Source organism: Charadrius vociferus, unplaced genomic scaffold (assembly GCF_000708025.1).
Source record: "Charadrius vociferus isolate BGI_N301 unplaced genomic scaffold, ASM70802v2 scaffold770, whole genome shotgun sequence".
In the NCBI taxonomy this organism is placed as follows: Eukaryota; Metazoa; Chordata; class Aves; order Charadriiformes; family Charadriidae; genus Charadrius; species Charadrius vociferus.
Genome location: NW_009646395.1, coordinates 709435 through 729727, shown reverse-complemented (window position 1 = coordinate 729727; position 20293 = coordinate 709435). Strand labels below are relative to the sequence as shown.

The 20293-nt window shown below is 38.2% G+C and overlaps 1 protein-coding gene across 1 annotated transcript in view; it reads right to left on the bottom strand.

The window, feature by feature from the left end:
- LOC104294849 (SH3 domain-containing kinase-binding protein 1-like) overlaps positions 1-20293 on the bottom strand; it is a gene marked incomplete at its 3' end in the record, with an annotated part of 200492 nt that overhangs the window by 81340 nt on the left and 98859 nt on the right. The window contains exons 4-5 of the mRNA XM_009894511.1: positions 14338-14444; positions 4636-4759 (exon numbers count right to left, since the gene is read on the bottom strand). Of these exons, the coding sequence (XP_009892813.1) occupies positions 4636-4759; positions 14338-14444 (231 nt within the window). The remainder of the gene's footprint in view (positions 1-4635; positions 4760-14337; positions 14445-20293) is intronic.

The window sequence follows — 20293 nt, the reverse complement described above, 5'->3', positions numbered from 1 at the left end:
AAAAAAAAAACAAATCCCACTTTCCATCTCAAATCTTTAAGATAACATTTTTATTATCAAAACCACTAATTTCTTGGGGTTTTCTTCTTTGATAGCAAGATAACTCATGCTCCGACATTTATGAAGTTCAAGTGAAGGTAAAGGCACGAGCAGCTGAGGTGTTATGTGTGTTGATTTTTTTGAAACCTGAGGCACCCAAGTAAGCCCCAGAATATACCAATGTCAGCTTGTTGCCAACCTCACCTAGGTATACCATCATAAAAATTAATGTATTCAGTAAAATATTACAGCAAAATAGCCAGTATATGTGAATTGTCCCAACATAGCATCACACTGATTTTGGTACTAAAAATGTGTATTTCCCCCCTCCCCGCATATCATTCTGTTGGACTTTCAGAAAATAGAAAGCTACAGTCATTTATGTATTGTAAAAAGCTGTTTCATTATTTTGTCGTTGCAGTTTAATTAGCAACAAAAGTTCTTCCTTGCCTTATTTTTACATACTGAGAAAGCAAGAAAGCCACAAATGCATCTTTCCACTTTGTTTTTACAGAATACCATTAAAAGAATGCTATTAAAACAGTCAAACAACAATTAAGAAATTGCTAAAAGAAAGGTATGTTAAGCTTCATGACACTAAGGAGAGCCAGAGACACAGTAATGGACATCTAAAGTTTTAAGAACTCAAAATATAGGAGGTTGCCTGCCTGAACCATCAGCTGATGAATCTACCATCAGTTTTAACTCCAGCAGTCATGACTTCTCAGTGGCCATCACTAACAGGTTCTAAAAATAGTTGATACATACCATGAGGCATAGCAATTCCTGAACAGACACAGAAGAGACAGCAAGGTATAAAAGGCCACCTTTAAATGATGTCATGACATTGCCATGAACATACTAAAATACTTTTGAAATCATCTCCTTAATATTAAGTTGTGATTCTCTCAGATATGATTTATTTGACTACGTGACAACTTTTTGCTTCTCGACAGGCTGTAGTGGCAAGATGTAGTATTGAAAATATTCTGAAAATAATTACTAGATATCTGAGAAATCTAGAAAATAATCTCATAATCCATGTATCCATTTAATATAGTAATTAAATTATAATGCATACTTCCTGTTCATGCTGTAACCATCGGTCAAAGAAAAGCAATGCTTTAATTTAAGAGGATGCTTTAAAGAAAAGGAACTGTTGTTTACTCTAAGGATACCTGATCCTGTCCATACTTACATTCCGAAATGTACCTTTGAAGACAAAAAATTTGGCAGTCACCTTTCAGCTGGGACAAATACTTTAAAAACAAACAAACAAAGCCCCAAACCCACAACCTTTTGATCTTGTAACAATCTGCTTTAAAAAATACTGCTTAACTTTCCCATCTGCTGAGTACCCATAATCTGAGGGGAAGGACAGGTCAGTATTCAGAAATATTTAGGCACTTCCAAAACTAGCCCCAGACATTTTCAAAAAAGGACCTTTTTTGTTCTGAAGAAACTTCTGAGGTTAGTCTATGGCAGAATGTGAAAAGAAACCAAGATAATTCCTTCTGGCCATTTACTCTGATCTGCCATAAAATCTACATTGACACAACAAAACCAATGAAATCAGACAAAACCTTTCTCCCCACTGGGCCTGTGTAGGTACTAACAGCAGGACAGATAAATAAGCACTTTTATTAACCTTATTCCTAAAGAGCCAAGTTATATCATTTTTCTCTTCTGTATTTCTTCCACTTTGAGTTCACCAAAAATTGCATTTGGTCTTCCAAAAAAGCTTTCTTTAGGGAGGGTCTGTAAAATGTGATTAAAAGATCAAGTTTACCTAAGTTTAACCAAAGCATTAATTTTAAGTATTAACTAAAAAATACTCTTGTGTTTGCACCGTGCCCCTTCTCCAAAGATCCCATGCTACCTTCCCAAGTCTCGCAGTAAACCTGCGAAGTATTACCTTATCCATTGTATAAGCTCGGTTGAAGTATTCAAAGTTGCTGCTGAAGATTACAGAGCCATCCCCCAACCCTTTCTAGGCCTCTCTAGAAGCTGTGTAGAACCTCAGTGACTGCCTAAGGCTGTCGTTCAACGTGCAGCACCTCAGTGCTACCTTATCTAGAATTCGTATTCGAGGTTTCTGCCTTACTACGTCCTGTGATACAGACATATTCAAACAATGTGTCCAGCGAAACAAAAAGGAGCTATTGCAGAGTTGAAGTGCTGTCATGTCTTGTCATCCACAGAGGAAGGAGTTGATCTAGAGGCATGAACTTACACCCTTTTGAGATGTTACCCAGAGCATTTCAACAGTAATGCTAGCCTAATGCTCAAATCTTCCAGGGTTTACTTTTTTGGTTTTTATTTTGCTATGTTTTAAGACTAAGCACAGATACCTGGAATGAGATTATCATTCAGTTGTCAGTTGTATAAACTTGCTGAAATTTTTGCAATCTCATAATGGAGATTTTCAAATCCGGGTAGTCAGTGTACCTGAATAAAGCCTCATAAAGCACCATGTGTTAGAGAGCAACACCTATAACAATTACATAAACCATGTAGAAAGAACTGAGTTGACCCACATTTCCCATAATTCTGCTAGAGGAATGCAGTTTTTAAATTGATGGTTTTACTTTAAGAAAAATAAATAAAAAAGCATTAAAACCCCCATAAGAATCCCAACATTCCTTGAGTCCCTGTCTCTCTCTGAGGACGTTTAAAGCGTTCTTCTGTTTTATAGGTATTTTGCTATTTAGAAAATAGCTCCTAATAACACATCATCTCAGCTACCCACAAAGCACCTCTAAAGAGTTAAATTACATACAAGAAAGAAGAAAACCCATCTCTCCACTATAGTTATCTTCAATTTAGTTCAAGTGACAAAAACGATATCTGTGTTACCAGTATCTTCTCAATACAAGTATCACAGGTTTTGGTTCCACTGACAGTCAGAAGCAGCGCATAAAATTGAGCTTGAACTAAGCATGCACCATTATGGACATTGATGAAACAAGCTAATGCTTTGTGGCTGCTTTTACACGCTCCAAGGTATATTTTTGTTAAGAGACATTTTTAGGATGCTCATTATAAACTAAATATTACCAAATTACCTGGGCAAGGAATATTCATTCATTCATACAGATAAAATTGGGTTATTCCATCCTGAACAGTAGCAGTTACCTTATAGAGTATCAAACACTACAGAATCCAGAGCTGAAACTACATCTATACAATTAGTTCTTCCAAGACTCACCGTGTTTATAATGAACGAAATTCATGACAGCATATACAGGTTATAGAAAGCAGCTTGCAATCTCACTGAAATGTGCAACTTCACTTAATGCCCTTCTTCCCTTTCCATCACACTAAAATTGTTAACTTCCTTAAAAATACTTTCATTCCAGTCTGGAGGAACGTTACCTGTAAATACCTTTAGCAACACTGACCACATGACTAGGTCACCAGTACCACTACACATGAATAGGTACTCCATTACAAAAACAATGCAAAAAAATTTTCATCATTGCAAAGGTCAGTTTTTTTAGGATCTTATTTCTGTGGGATGGAATAAAGATGATAAATTTGCCTTAAATGGTAAAAGGGGGGGGGGGGGGTTGAGGGAGGAAGTATTATAACTTCCTACCTCTTACTGACAGAGTGAACTATAAAGGCTTTGGTAAATTTCAGCTGCAATAAGGTTACAAAGATCTTGGGATTCTTTTCACTTTTGCTTGTTCAGAGATCTCAGAAGAAGGCTACATAGCAATGAATATCTGCAGTGCTGAAAATAGGAAGACCTTGGCAGGTGTTGTGGAATTAACCCAAATATGTAAATACAATTGACTTTTTTCCTTTTCACTAAAGATTCAGAATTGACCACTGAAATAGGAAATAAGAATATCTGTTTGAATAACAGAAAAAACATGACTACCAACATGTGTCCATTTCATATAACAACATACTTTTGGTTCAGGTTATTCTCCAAGGGAAGTTATAAATAGGACAACCCACTACCATGCTTATACTATTGCAAACTTAGTTACCAAACATGCTTTTCACCTGCAGCAGTACTGGCCCACTGTAAGTGAGAGAACAAAGTCCATGTCCCAGTTCTGGCCTTTTTCCCTTTGGCTGCTGGGGCAGTGGGTGACGGAGGTGATAGTAACATGCTCAGCACCTGGAGGGAAAAAGTGCCGCATGTCCCACACCAATAATTATGAATCCTTAAATCTACTGGAGTCATTATAGAAAGCATGGCACTTTAATCCCTCATTTAAATAAGCACAGCCACTTTGTAGATGTTTGGTTACTTTGCTCAGTTTCCACATCTAAAGACAAAAACATAAATTGTAATTCATTTTGAAATACAAATCCAGTAATCAACATTGCCTTCTCTGTTCTTGGTCTGTTGCAGCTCGGCAAGTCTTAACAGAGCTCAGGGAGCAATGCCAATATTAAAACTCAGGTAGCATTGTAAGTACACATTTATCATTATCATCTGACCCTTTCACAGCACAAATCAAGAACATGGCATTCAAAAACACTTTAAAGTAAGAGATATGATCACGCTACCCTATCAGCGTGTTAGTGGGTAAAGACACAGACATAAATACACAACACCAATAATATTTTTTTCCTTACTTGGCTTTACTTGCTCTTCCTGTGCTATTCCGACATCATCAGAATCAGACAATTCCTTTATGAAGTTGGAAGGAAACATGCCAGTCTTTCCATTCAGTATACCTTCCCACCAGCCCTCTTCTACCTGCATGAAGTCAAAAACAAAAAAAGGGGGGGTTTAACATAAGCAACACTTTACAGAGTTACATTATATACATGGTTTTCAGTAACAATGACAGTAATGATTTTGAGCAGTTTGTATTCATTTCAGGTATAAGGAGCACACAGCATAGGCTCAAGACAGAACATCGCTTTTTTTTTTAAAGTAAAACCAAGAAAGATGCATGCACCCATCTGTAAATGTCAGCAGCGCTGACAGTAGTCAGAAGCATGGATAAGCATTAAATAAAAGAATAAAAAACAACTAGACAGCACACAGTGTCTCCACATTTTAATTTTTATGGATATCAGTTCAATCACCAAATTTTCAGTGCACACTGTATTCCTATTCATGACCAGCTTCTTAATGTATGTGATTTACAGATTCTAAGAGTTTAAATTCCCTAACTAGTCAATGGTAAAAGAAAAATGCCTGCAAAGGGCTATTCAAAGAAACTAAACTATGTATCTTAATATAAATCATGTGAATATTCCTGCCTTCCCCATCAAAATCAGAAATTCTTTATTTTAAGAATTAAGAATGTTGCTACATCATTAATGTGTTAACATAAGAACTCTACAGAGAACAAAGAACAGTACTGATGCATATTTGACTCTAGATTTACAAAGAGCTACTGAAATACATATTAATGATATGGTCAGGAGGAGAGACAGTTCCTACCCCAATCCCAAGAGAAAATATCGCTTAAAAATGACAAACTCTCCTGTGTATACCCCATTCAGGAATGAATGGCAGTGTTAGGCAGTGAAATGACAGCCCTTAGAAATCAGATGCCTTCAGGTTGTAATGGGACAGCAAGAAATGACTTATTATATGCATCAGCTAAACACACCCTTGACAGATAAATACTTTTCATCTGTCAGATGCTGCCCATTCACCAAAAAAATGACAAGGGAAGACAGTGTCAGTCTGTTACACATCGGTCTCCAATAATGTTTGACCCATCTCTTTCCTGCCCCCCAACAAAAATTATGAAAATAGAAAGTTAACTTAAATAGTTGAGGGTATTCACATTTACTGTTAAAAAAACAACCTCGCATCTTAAATGGTAGTATTTAATTATTATTAAAAAAAAAGTCTGGTTTGTATCACTTATCTGTGAAAATCTCAAGTTCTTAGAAAACAAATCTCTTAATAATACAAGCAAATATTTTCTCAAACTATAGAGGAATGGTTGATTTTTTTTCAATGTACAATTTTACTACAAAGTAAATTGTTGTTATTTCAGGAATGTTTCCTGTGCTTCCTCTCCATCTTCATCTGTCCTAGCACATTTCTTGTCCTCCTGGGTTGACTTTTTGTTTTAATTTGAAAGCAGTTCAGACCAGCACAGCTACTTTCATTTAATCTCAGTACCTGTCCATGACAAAACTTTTTTTATTATTTTTCCCCAAATGCATCAGTAGTTTTAGTGGGAATAATGGCTATTATCTTGCTGCTGCTTCAGAGGACAGAATACAAATCACTCAGTCATTTCAGTGGGGTGCAGTTTTTTGCATGACAGTATCGAAATCTTTAGAAGGTAATATTTGCTTTTCTTCTCTCCAAACAAACTAAAATCCACATGGAAAACTGCAACTGCATGACACACAACACTTATTAAACTCTACAAATTATATCTCTAAATAGTTATCTATGATGTATCATGTTATAGAAAATACACAACATGGCCAAGAGTCTTTGAACTATAAAATATTTCAATTTTTCTAATACACTGTTCCCAGATGGCTCTATTGATTAGAGCTAAACATTAAACCATAACTGCATTAGCTGATTGACCAGAATGTTAATCACAGGGGAATACAGTTCCCAAGGTCCTTGCTTTGCAAGATGCTGAGATTACTTGACAGAAATAAGGTGACCAATATCACTCAGTTCCATCTTTCCCTCAAGTAATTTCCTCCTGCTTAAGTAACACTTCACATTTTTCTTACAAGTCAACACTAACACTCTTTATGTGGCGTGTTTAAGTATGGATCTCTGTGTACGTGTATAGAAATACATACGTACAAAGATCCTTAGAAGGTACATCTAAATTGGATTATTAAGCTTCATTAGCTTACTATAAGTCTTCCAGCTGATACAAGAATTAATTATCTGAAAGTACCATGTCATCATATTTAATAATTTCACAAATTCAGAAAAATCTAATGCAAAACACACATTTTTTCCACAAGAAAATGCAGAATCATTTTAGCAAGAGATCAGAGGTTCAGGTCAAACTGGGCCTCCCAAAGATTTCTTAGGAAATTTTCATCAAAAGCATCAAAAGCTTTAAGTATTTTAAAACACTATAGCTACATGCTACATACTTTTATAAGCCTCAAAACACACCAGCTAGAGATTAATCCATAAAGAAGACACTAAAACACCCCCAGGATTTAGTTATCCCAAATTGGGGCAATCCATTGCCACATGGTTTGAAATGTCACAATAATTCCCAGCCAATAAAACCTTACAAACGAAAATCCATTATTCATGGAGGTAATCCATCTGGAGCACTCAATAAAATTTGTTACTATAGTATTATAACAAAGTGCTTTCACGATTTATACATCCAGGTCCTGATTTATGCCCAGCATTCATATGCTGAGCCAAACAATCTAAAAGGAGGAGGATTTCATTCAGTAGTCTGTGCCCCTATGCTGGAAAAGAAGTTCTACTATTCATAATATCCTACACACCAAATGTAAGTTCAGCCTGAATACAAAGTTTTTGTTTTTAATTAGAAAAAGAATCTTTTCAATCTGCCAAATGTAAGCGGCTACAGCTAGAGGAATTTCAAGGCATGTTTTCAATGTGTTGTATCTGTTCACCGCCTTTCAGAAGACATGGCATGTCCTCATCTTGCCAAGCCCCTAGGCTGCCAGTACTGCTGTCACACCACATTTGAAAAGCAACAACATACAGGGAAGTGACTGAAGATACTTCCATTACTCCACTTAGGAAGGAAACAACACATGCATCCAACTGCAACTCAGTTAATGCCACGCGTGCGGCAGGGACAGATGCAATCGCAGACAGCTATATGCAGTCCAACACCTGGATGTGATTGAATGAGATACGAACTACAGTATCACCAGAGAACCATCCATCATTTCTAGAGAAACACATCCCATTAAGAAGCCTTGCCTTTGGGATTTAAAGGGAAATTTAAGCTACATAATAGTTATGCAACATTCAAATGTTCTTCCAATATCATTGGGGTTTGGGGTTGGTTTTTTACATTTTCAATGAAGAAAGAATACTTGTACTAAATTTTTAATTGACTTAATCAGTAGAGCCTTGTTTGATGTAAATGAGGGTTTTGGAAGCTATTGAAAATATACTGTTTTACTTTGTTAGAAAGTGAGTAAACAAATTGTGAGATCCCAGCACAGAATAACAACCTAGACCATAAAGACAGTAAAGAGGTTGTAATAGTTAACTTTACTTACACATAATAACATAAGTTAGAGATAATAACGAAGTGCTCAAAATAAACCATGATACCATGGAAGTGGACAGACAGAAAAATAACACAGAGAATTATATGGGTGAGACATTCAGACGCACAAACAAGAAGTTCTCAAAAGGGTATATGGATGCTAGGACATTAAGCTGCTTTGAAATCGACAAAAATCAGCCTATTTCCATGTTTAAAGTACACAAAAAATAAAAAAAAAAATAATATGACAGCACTTGAAGCCTTCAGGCAAACACAATAGTTCTATCTCAGACTGGGAATGCTATTTAATTCTGTAACTGTAAAGCAACCAAAGAAAACAAAACAACTTCAGTAGGTCACTAGGACTACAAGGAAACATTACTTTTTATTTTCTTTAGGTTTTCTCTTCATGGCCAATACAATCTGCAACATCACCCTTTGAAGACAGAAGTGTCAGAGGGAGCATCAGCCTGGCCTGTGGCGCAATAAACCTTATTGTTACAAGCCTAGAAGCACCTTCCATGGCAGGAGCTGAGTGGCTATCCCTGTAACTCCAGGACAGGATACCCAAAATGAGCAGGAAACGCTGAGGGCAACTACCAGCAGTTGCTTGCCAGAATATCTCAGGCTGCCACAGCTGCTTGCTTACACCTTCTAATATAATCAACATGCTAAAGTTGTTAAATGATTAAAATGTTCAGCTCTTTGGAATCACTGGCCTGAAGTGTGTTTCCAATAAACTCCCATTCCACAAGCTTTTCTACAACCTGCAGCTTTGCCTATTAGGCTGACAGACTACTTACAGCTCAGCTAGGGCAAACGAGGGAGGCTTTGAGTCAGGAAAGGTTTCAAGTGGAAGAAAGTCTCCTTGGATCACAACAGAATCTTTTTGGGCTGTTAAAACCAAAACACCGTCCCAGGAATAAAAGCAATGCCAGAGGCAGGCAACAGGAAGGAGAGAAGCCCAAGGTCAACAAATTTTCTTTTGATTAGTGAGAACTAGAGCACAAAAACAAAAGAAAAAACCTCTCTTATTTTATAAATTCTGAAGGAAGATCATGAGCTTGAAGCACAAAAGCAATCATATGTTGAAAGGAAATTAAAAACATAGATACTCAAGAGGCAAAAGAAACAAATCATATTTGCTGCCAATGGGAAAAGAAATTTTGGAAACAAGACCTCAACAGAAGGTGGTGCCTACAGTGCCACTTGATGGCTTATTCTGGGAGTGCACTCAGAGAGAGCCATACCCATGAAACATCAACCAGCCCTTGGGCTTCTGCTACACCACATCTCGAAGCTGTTTGATAACTCTGGTGCAGAAGAGAAGAATTAAAAACCACACAAGTACCTTGTATTAGGGGATCTTTCAGCTTCAGAGTTCTTTATTTTACAATGTCAAAATGTGCTTTGGGATTTTTTTTTGTTTGGTTTTTTTTTTGTGGTTTGGGTTTTTGTTGGGTTTTTTTAACATCATCTTCTAAGTAAGAAACTGAGGGACTGAGAAAGCAATCACATAGAACTGGAATGACCCTATAAAGAGTCAGAGGTATTTGCACCCTTATTTCCACAAAGAAGCCTCCTACCACATGAACTAACCATACAAGCAATAGTCATAGAAGTCCTTATGAACCTCCTGTTGAAAGAGGATCAGGAAAAACACCTTACCACAGGATTTCACAGAATAGTATCTGAGGGATGTGGAACCTCAGCACTCATGCCCAGCTGTTTTCTTGCAGTATTACACAGTTCTGTGCTTGTGGCATAGACCATCACCTTGCCACTCTTAAATATTCCCCTTTTAAATCTACAGCTGTCAAAATAAATTACTGTAAGGAAAGTCCAGCTCAATCCCGTGTTTACCTTGTTCTTGGAAATGGGTTGAAACCCTTTATCTCATAACAACAACAAAAAATCCCCATCAACCTTGCCCAAAAGGAGCAACAGATTTGTAAAAAAACAGTCTGCATTTTTATCATTTCAAATGAGTTACAGGATTTAATCATGTACTGTATGGCAATGTTAACTAAAAGTCAAAGAACAAGCTCAGTGGTATTACAGCATGTCTCAGTCAAAGACTTAGTTGTGAGCTTAACTCCATGCACTACACATTGCCAAAAAGCTGACTTCTCAGCAGGATGAGGCCACAAGGTATATAGCAGCATGACAGCAGACTAATCCCAAATGAAAACGGGAACTGTTGAGTGACATGCCAAATGTCCTTATTCTGATGCTACAGGTTAATTGTCTGGCATCCCATGAAAGTCTAAGGGTGAAACATAATTGGAATTCAGATATCTGCATTTAATAAGACAATTAGTTACAGTTGTATTTTGGGACAACTGTAATTAGAGTTATAGCTAATGAGCTAGGAAAATGACAAGCAAAAAGCTATCAATCACATATTAAATGTGAACGTAAACAATGATGAAAACACTTCTCTTGTTAGTTTCAAATGCACTTTTAATTTAAGTCTGTTAATTAATGTCTCATGGGTATCAGTGTCTGTGTAGTTATGGAAACCTCTAGTTTAACAACAAGCATTTTTATCTATTGTGATGAATGTTTGATCTTATTATAATTAATTTCTAACTATTTAGAACAAATGAGAAGGAACTTTGAGTTCTGAACATACTCAGCCTCCAAAGGATACCTATCTGGTGACAAACCTAGCATCTCAAAACTCACACTTCCTGTTACTGTTGTTTCAATCCAATGTACAGCCCCAAACGGCTTTGCCACAACAGGAATTTCCAATAGTACCTATCACTACCACAGACATAAAAACCCTTTCAAAAAGTGTCTTACCCAATCTGTTGGCACCAGGAAGAAGGATCTGGGGCAGCTTTAGATGATACTACACCTCAGGTGTTGGTTAGCACCCTGAAGCAGAGGCGGGAGAAGGGAAGACGACCTCATCCTCAGCACATCACCATGTAATATCAGCGTAACCCATTTTCACTGAGGGTCTGGGGAAACATGCTTGGGCACTGATGAAGGCAGCTGAGGAGAAGACTTGCATTCCCTTCTGCCAACCCTTTGCTGGAGGCAGTGACCTTCAAGGGGTTCAAGGAGGAGCAGAACCCATTTCTTTAAGGATGAAGCCAAATTAGCACAGTACAACAGGAACCAGCTTTTCTTTGCAAGAGGAAAAGTTTAATGAGTTGTCAACCGTAAGTTACATTTTAGACACATTTTTTGCTAAATACCCACATAAAGACATATGGACAGTATTTTGATCTAAACAGTATCTGTTTTAGTTTGCTGTAAGTCAGTTAAGAATCAATTTATTCCCAACTAAACAAATCCACAGAGATTTGAACATATTAATCTAAGACAATTTAAAACCAATTAATTCAACTGATGGAACTTTCTTAGTAGGATACAATAAAATACTACCTGTGGGAATCTGAGACCTTCTACTCATGAATAAAAAGATGGGGTAAAAGAAAGAAGCAACTGAAAATGGAAAGTGAGTGACCATTAATGTTCCAATTACCCACTGAGACACTGTAAATAATGCTAAATATCATCCAGTTTTTCATCTGGAGTAATGATAAACAAAATTTATATATTGCAAGAATTGCCTCCAATTTTCACCTATGTGGGAGGGTTTTTTTGCTGTTGTTTTGGTTTTTTTTGTATAACAACACAGCATGAGTTTAGCCCTTACAAAAACAAAAAAAAAATCTCTATTTTCGCAACCGAGGAAGCCGTACTTTTTAAATAATAAGTCCCTCACATCAAACATTTATCATTTGACATAAGGAGCATTGTATAGTGACATAAACAATGTGAATCCTATTTCAATGCAATGAGTCTTTGTTCAGCATTACCTACAAGCAGAAGGGAAAACAATGAAACCAGTACATTGGTTGATGCAGCTTTCTACATCAAATAAAAGTTCCTCTTTCAAAAGAAAAATTCTGCCCTACTTTTTCGAGGAATTAACACTACTATGATAAGGGCAGAGAGGAAGTAGTAACAGCTAGTATTCAACATCAACTGCTTGGTATCAACCATGATAGAAAATAAAGGTCACTTGCACAACAACACTTCCTGAGGTGCTGAGAATTTTTTCTCTAAATTCCTTTATTTTCCCTCTTCCACCAGCTGATCTAGTTCCACCCAGAAGAGTCAGACAACATCCTGTATCATGATGGCTGAGGCAGAGCTTTTGTTTCAGTAGCTGACAGAACAGGGTATTGCGTAAGGTCAAAGTGGACACAGCCTCACCTGTGTCAGCTGTTCTTCAGCATTTATGTATGGCCAGTAGTTCAAGTCAGCCATGAGCAATTCTCTTCCACACTACAGTAAAACTAACTCCAGCATGATATTCTTTAGGAGTGCCAATCAAAAAAGCAACCCTAAACAATACATTTTCTTAAACCTTAGAATCAGCAACTTGTCAATGTTTTCTTCAACAACAGCAATTCAAGGTACAATTATGAGTTTAAGACTACCAAGTCTGTAACTGGCAGTTCAAGTGGGTCTCAAAAAGCATTTGGATGTCATTTGGATTTAAACAAATCTGTAATTTATAATTAAATTGTTCAAATTTATAAGAAGACAAGAGATGCATTTCGTAAGAGAAGTCTAGTGTCTCATCTAAATTATTTAATCATGCAATTCATTCGGTACAGTTAATTTGTTGGCTGGATACTAGGAAGAGGTTTTATTCCATCACTTTACTCTTGAAAGACACAGACTTTAAATTTTTAAGTAGGGCAACTGACGGAAGATATTTGTGTGGCCATGTGAGGTCAAATATACTTCAAATTGTGCAATAAAAACACCTTACGCTGCCGTGAAACTCATCATAATATTGGGTTTACATTGTCTTCAAAATATGCTCTTAAATACCTTACAACCTTGACATCCCCCATTACAATTCTGCTCACAGACAGAATAAGGTTAGTCAAGTGACACATCATGTCTGATTCCAGGAAGAACTATGTGCAGAGCTGGTGTGCACAGCTAGGTTAAAGGAAAACCCACGATCACTAAGCTTCTTACATTCAGATGTGAGAATTTAATCTCTCGTAAGAAAATGCTGGATGTCATGCAGATTGCAGTAGAATTTATCTTCTTTTAGAACTAATTTCTTAAGTGACAGATGCAGGAAAAAAAAACCTAATCATCTATCCTTGATAAGAAAAAAATGTTGACTTATTAGCTGCTGAGTCACAGGGGGAAAAATCCTACTAATAAACGATACAAGCTGAAACACACCTTCTACTGGCTGCTCCAGCAGACTAAGCTCTTAGATCTTTTTAAAGTTAAATAAATAAAGACTAAATGAGTTTGAATGCATTCTACTTAAAGGCTTCATGTTAGCATTTTGACTTTTGGTCCTCGTGCTATTAAGCTCAAGAAAATATTTCCAAAATTGCTAATGGAACTAACCTGAAGATATTAGGAGCAGACAGCATTCCTTGATCCTGCAACCAGATTCATCCATGCAAAGAAAATGTCTGTATCTCTGTCCAAGCTTTCTTAATTTGTTCCCAGTCCTAAGAGGTGTGCACTCATTTTTCACATCCATTTCCACCCAAAATAAGTGCATCCTGAGTCTCTAAAGAATTTGCTGGGGTTTTTGTTTGTTTGTTTGTTTGTTTTAACTGATTAGACTAAAATGACATTGTTAAAATTTGCAGGCAAAGATGACAAAAGGTGATTGCCACGGCTGAACTCCAGAGGGTTTCGAGTGAATTTCTTAAATGTGTTTAACTTCGTAAAAATAATTCTTCCCTGTGGCTGGCTTAATAAAATTGGGAAGAGCTTTTTGCACTATAATCTTGGTTCATCAGAGATTTAAACTCAATAGCCCTGTAGCACAAACTTTGAGCTTTTTCCCTGAATGGAACTCAGAAGCATCAACTGATCGAGTAAAACCAGCAGAAGTGCTACAGGGAAAAAAACCCTCATGAAATCCCTAAGCAAACAACCACATCCCCTCACCCGCAACAGTAACCCAAACCAGGCATGTCAGTATGCCAGAGAAGAAAAATGTCTGGTTTAAATTATGTCTTAAAACACACTGTATCTAAGAGCTTAGCATGCACAAGATATGTCAGAACTGCATGTGTATATATTCCATTAAAGATCTGCTCACCTCTCCCACAACTTCAATGATGTCGCCAACTTTTAGTTCCAGTTCATCTTCATTTTGAGGCATATAGCTGAAAGCCACCTGACATCTTCTTCTTCTGTTTCTCTCTCCTGATGGAAAGGAAGAAAAAAAGGGAAATTGTAAAATGAAAACAAAATTCCATGCCAAACACAAGCCAGGGGAAATGATTAAAGATGCAATATTATTCTTTGAGGACTATTAAAAGAATCTGAATGTTTGCAATACTTAGTATTAGATATATAAAAATATATCTAGAATTAGTTTACAAAAGTTTACAAAATAGTGGTGCAGAGTCTAGTTGGAGGTTAGTAACAAGTGGTGTCCCTCAGGGGTCAGTACTGGGCCCAGTCTTGTTCAACATATTCATCGATGATCTGGATGAAGGGATAGAGTGTACCATCAGCAAGTTTGCTGATGACACAAAACTGGGAGGAGTGGCTGACACGCCAGAAGGCTGTGCCGCCATACAGCGAGACCTGGACAGGCTGGAGAGTTGGGCAGAGAGAAACCTGATGAAATTCAACAAGGGTAAGTGTAGGGTGCTGCATCTGGGGAGGAATAACCCCATCCATCAGTACAGGTTGGGGGCTGACCTCCTGGAGAGCAGCTCTGTGGAGAGGGACCTGGGAGTCCTGGTGGACAACAGGATGACCATGAGCCAGCAATGTGCCCTGGCGGCCAAGAAGGCAAATGGCATCCTGGGGTGCATCAAGAAGAGTGTGGCCAGCAGGTCGAGGGAGGTCATCCTCCCCCTCTCCTCTGCCCTGGTGAGGCCGCATCTGGAGTACTGCATCCAGTTCTGGGCTCCCCAGTTCAAGAAGGACAGGGAACTGCTGGACAGGGGCCAGCAAAGGGCTACAAAGATGATTAGGGGATTGGAACATCTCTCCTATGGAGAAAGGCTTAGGGACTTGGGGCTCTTTAGTCTAGAGAAAAGAAGATTGAGGGGGAATCTTACTAATACTTTCAAATACTTAAAGGGAGGATGCCAGGGGGATGGGAGCAGTCTTTTTTCAGTGGCGCCCAGTGATAGGACGAGGGGCAATGGGCATAAACTTGAACATAGGAAGTTCCATCTTAACATGAGAAGGAACTTCTTTACTTTGAGGGTAGTGGAGCACTGGAACAGGCTGCCCAGAGAGGTGGAGGAGTCTCCCACTCTGGAGACATTCAAAACCCGCCAGGATGCTGTCCTGTGCAACCTGCTGTAGGTGACCCTGCTCTGGTGGCGGGGTTGGACTAGATGATCTCCAGAGGTCCCTTCCACCCCTGACCATTCTCTGATTCTGTGAAAAGGAGGTTGGAGAAAATATTTCTGGTGCATATAATTTCTTTCAACTGTTTTTATAATTCAATGCAATTAATAAATGAAAATAAATTGTGGAGATTTTTTCCTTTCTGTATTATTATTCAAGAGCCAAAATTTAACTAATAGATTGCGCTTCCTAGTGACAGGATGGACAAACCTTACCCAGAGGATCTTTCCAGGTGTGTTTGCTACAATTTCTCTTCCAGGCTCATGCTCTATATACGTGGTGTAGGCAAATCCAGAAATTGGAGGGGTGGGGAAGGGATACAAAACTTTGTGGCTTTTGCTGATACAGAAATAAGCTCTCAACTGATTATTTTGTCCTGTATCTTTTCCTCCATACATCTTGCACAAGTGTACAAATATCTCACTAACTTTTTTTATATATACGCTCATTTACATGTGTATATATATACACATGCATACAGATACATATGTGTATATATATGTATATGTATGTATACACACATATTTGTAAAGTGCATATTTAAACACTAATATCAGATTACAGAAAACAGAAGGAAAACCCAAAGGACTCCAAAGCTAGGAGTGCCATTGGGTTAGTGTGGTTAAGACAGACTAATTTTGATAATCAACCAGTCACTGAAATGATGTTACCAGCCATCTTGCTCTTCAGCTTGGATGTTCAGGCTCCCGTGAGAGGCTGGTATGAGGGTGCATCTTTGGATGCACGACTAGAGAGAGGCTGGAATTCATAGCTCTGAATAGGAGTGAGACCCCTTACTTGACCCTTCTGCCATCACAGTTTCAAGATAGACAGATAAATGAAAAGATTCTGTTCCAGAGTTTTATTTGCCAAATCCGCTAGCTTACATGTAATTCTAGTTATATGATATGTAGTACAGTGAAGGAGAGAACTTCCCAAAATCAAGCTGCCAAAGCTTGCTGCTCAGCCTCTATTAGCTGAAGGACAACTTACCGACATGAATCATAACCATGTTGGAATGTGGTGGAGGAGGAGAAGGTAGGAAGAGAGAAATCATCCAAACCACAAGATTCCCTCTTCTCTAGAAGATGTGCAATGTATAAACCATACTACCTGGTATCATTTATACACATGTATCCACACAAACATATATGCACACAGTCTACATAAGTAAACGTACTTTGCCTTATCCTATTTCTCTTAACTGTTAAACATGCCCAATACACACCAAAATCAGTGGTGTAAACACTGTCCAAGAAAGGCCTTAATCTGACATTAAATTACAAAAAATTATTTTATTGTCAATTTATTATTTTCCCTGCAACATTTCTTGATAATCCTGCTCTAGGGCAAACAGTAATAAAAAGTTACAAAACTTTTTTTTCCCAATCTACTAATTGAAACTAGAGAAAGAAGGGAGAAGGGAAGCCATTGCATTTGGCTTTCTGACAGTATTTTTACAGCCACTGCAATGCTGTGTGAGTGGCAGCTTTTTGAATGTTAAAATTAATACCTTAATGCAATGTAACCAAACTCGCTCAAATTGGCTCTTTTTTTCCACCTACAGATGACTGTTCCTTCTTCACCATCTAAACTAAAACGGTCCTAAATTGACAACTTTACACAGCTGCATTCAAAATAACTTAAATATAATAAATACCTTCCATACGGAGTGCTTCTTTGATTGTGCAAAAGAGGCTGGCTATTTCCCCAAAAGATAACATTCCCACTATGATTTCTAACATCAAGTAGGAACTGATGTGCAGATGTTGCCTGATGTGACAGATGTCAGTTGCCACCCTATTTAATAATCAATATTGTGTGACTCTTGGAGAATATTTTTGAGATTGCTAAGAGAGTAAGCAATAAACACAATTCTGGATGTTAATAATAGAACTGTACGAATCCTTCCCCCTCCCATTCCATAAAGGTTTTTTTATTACTGTATAGGAAATCTAGTGAAAGTCTGCATTTATCTCCATTAGTCTCATGGTTCTCTCACTGCTCTCCCTCTCCTCCTAAATCTTTCTCTAGAGAAATATCTAATTGGAGAGCAGCAAGACAACAAGGGGCAAAGACTCTACGTACCAACTAGTTCCTCTCTGTTGTCTAACGCAAGACAACTGATGCAGCAGCGAACGCCTTTGGTTTTAAGGAGAAGGTGCTGCTGGACCCCATGTGCATGCTAATGTTTGGAGCACTTGAGCAGGGCATGAGCTGTGTGAAGAGCTTTACAGCCAAGGGGTATCTCCTTTTGCTTACACTACAGCAACCTGGGTAATATAGCAGCATGAGTTTTCTAAGAAAACAGAGCTGATCGGAAAAGAAGTCAGAGTAACCAAGCCGTGCGGATACAAAAACTCTTAGTAAAGACAAACTCTGGTTTCACAAATACAGTATTCCCACGCCAGCATCACCGATTTTTGGTCTGTTTCTTAACTAGCAGAAAGTCTCCAAAGGCAGCACAGTCAGGAACCAGTAACACCAACTGGGACAACTAAAAAGCAGTTTAGACAAAAACACTGAAGTCTTGGTCTTCTCTTGCCATTTCCCCTTTTGTTAGTATTGCCACTTATGGCAGAGTATTATTAAAGTCTGTGCTTTAACTGATAGTCATCTGAGATCTAAATGGCACACTGTGACTTTAAAATGTAAGTAATTTGGCTGATTGATGTAAAGTTAATTTTAAACTATACAGGGCAGAAATTCTGCAATGAAGACTGCAGATACTGTCTAATCTAATCAGTTTTTTTCTTACTTGTAAATTGATGAAGGAAATATTTTGTGGGAGGATTTTTTGCATTTTTCTCCACATTTGAGGATAAACTGAGGATAAAGTGGTGAAATGGCAGGTAATAAAACTAGTACTTTAAAATCAGAAAAGGTGTGCTGCAAAGTCCTCACTGGGTTTTAAAAGGCTTAAAAAAGATAAAAAGGGATCAGTGAACTTTTACTGGCCCACATATAATAACTTGTAGCAAATAACCTGCTACAGGAAGAATCACACTGCGCTCAGCCTGCTGCTGGCAGTTCTAGGCTTTTTCATTTCCCACAGCTGTGAAGCAACATCAGAAGTGTTTTGAAGGCAAAACACCTATGAGCTGCAGGTCGGGAGCTAACTGAACTACATTTTATTCAGAACAAGCGATCATACAGAAATAACATCACTCACCCTTGTAAAACAACACTGACTCCCATTTACATAGTTATAATAAAGGAAAAAAAAAAATCACATGCCTAGTTTGTGCACTCTGTTCTTAAAACAAACCAGGCAGCCACAGAGAATTTGCTGTGCCTGTACAAGGGGGCTAACAAGCCAGTGACTGCAAAGCATATTGCATCTGAAGCCATGGCACCAAGACTTCAACAACTGTGCGGCAGAGCATGCCTGACTCTGCTCTGCTCCCTGGAAGGGCTGTGTTGAAGGCATTGAACCCTTACGAAGTGTTTGGAGGTCTGGAGAGGGAGAAAAGAAAACGGTCCTTGCATGCACTGTGGAAAACATCATGTCACGATGCCCCTTAAGAGGGAGGCTGGCTGACTCCTTACTTGCAGCTGTTGATTGCCAGCTCCCGCTCACCCCACCTGAGGCTCCCGTTCCCTCTGCCCTGAGAAGTGAACTGCTTCTCTGGTCATTCCCCAAACACTTTTGCTGAGAGCAAAACTTGCTAGCTTAGCTGTGTAAACAACAGGCTTTGCTAAATCAGCTCCTTTTGGTCTTTATCCTAAGATTCACCTATCTCATTTTAGGTGTCCCTGAGTCAAATGTCCAAACCTGAGTTCTGGGGAGAACCTAATACCTCCAGAGGGTATTTAGTGTCACTGTAAAACAGACAGCTAAAGCACATCAGATGAATGACTCTCTGGAGGTGCATTTTTCTACCAGTGTGGCTAGATCAGACCTCAACATCTAACTTTAAAAGGTCTAAAGTTAGGTCAATATATTTAGAAACTTGAAACAAACAAACAAATCTTCAAGGGCACAAATCTAATTCATTTCAAAGTGGTGTTTGACCAGATTCTAAAAATGGTGCGTTTGCCTGTGACAGCAGGAGACCATAAAGGGGCTTCCTCCAACTGTACACATGCAAGAGATAGAATGAATTCTAGACACTGAAACACCGCTCTGGCATTCACAATGAAGGCAAAAAAGAGGCAATGACAACACATCATCATTCAATGCTTACCTTTGTAGGGGCATCAAAAGCTGAGGCAATGCTACAAAAGAAGTCACACTGGTCCTCACATGCTGCCATTGGACTCAGGAAAGGTGACAAACTGACAATGTGAGATTTGATGAAAAGTGCAGCACCAGCAGAGCAGATAGGAAGTAAACCATTTCAAAATGGACTGGAATTTTCAAATCCAAACTACTTTCTTTCAACTTAAAACCTCTGTCATGAAACAGATGTTTATATAAATGTGAGCACGTGTGAACGGGTAATATGGTGGTTTCTATGGAGCCTACCTTTCACTGATGACAATGTCTTTGTAGCCTGTCCTATCAGTGAAAACCACATGGTTAACTTCACTAACAGAAGGTCCATCAACTCTACATACTAATCAATTTTTTTCCCCACCACAAGAGAAAAAGTACAGCAATGTGTTTCATAATGCAATGCAACTATTCTATAGTCAAAAAACTATATTGCATAAAAACTTTCAGAGCCTTCCTGCTGACA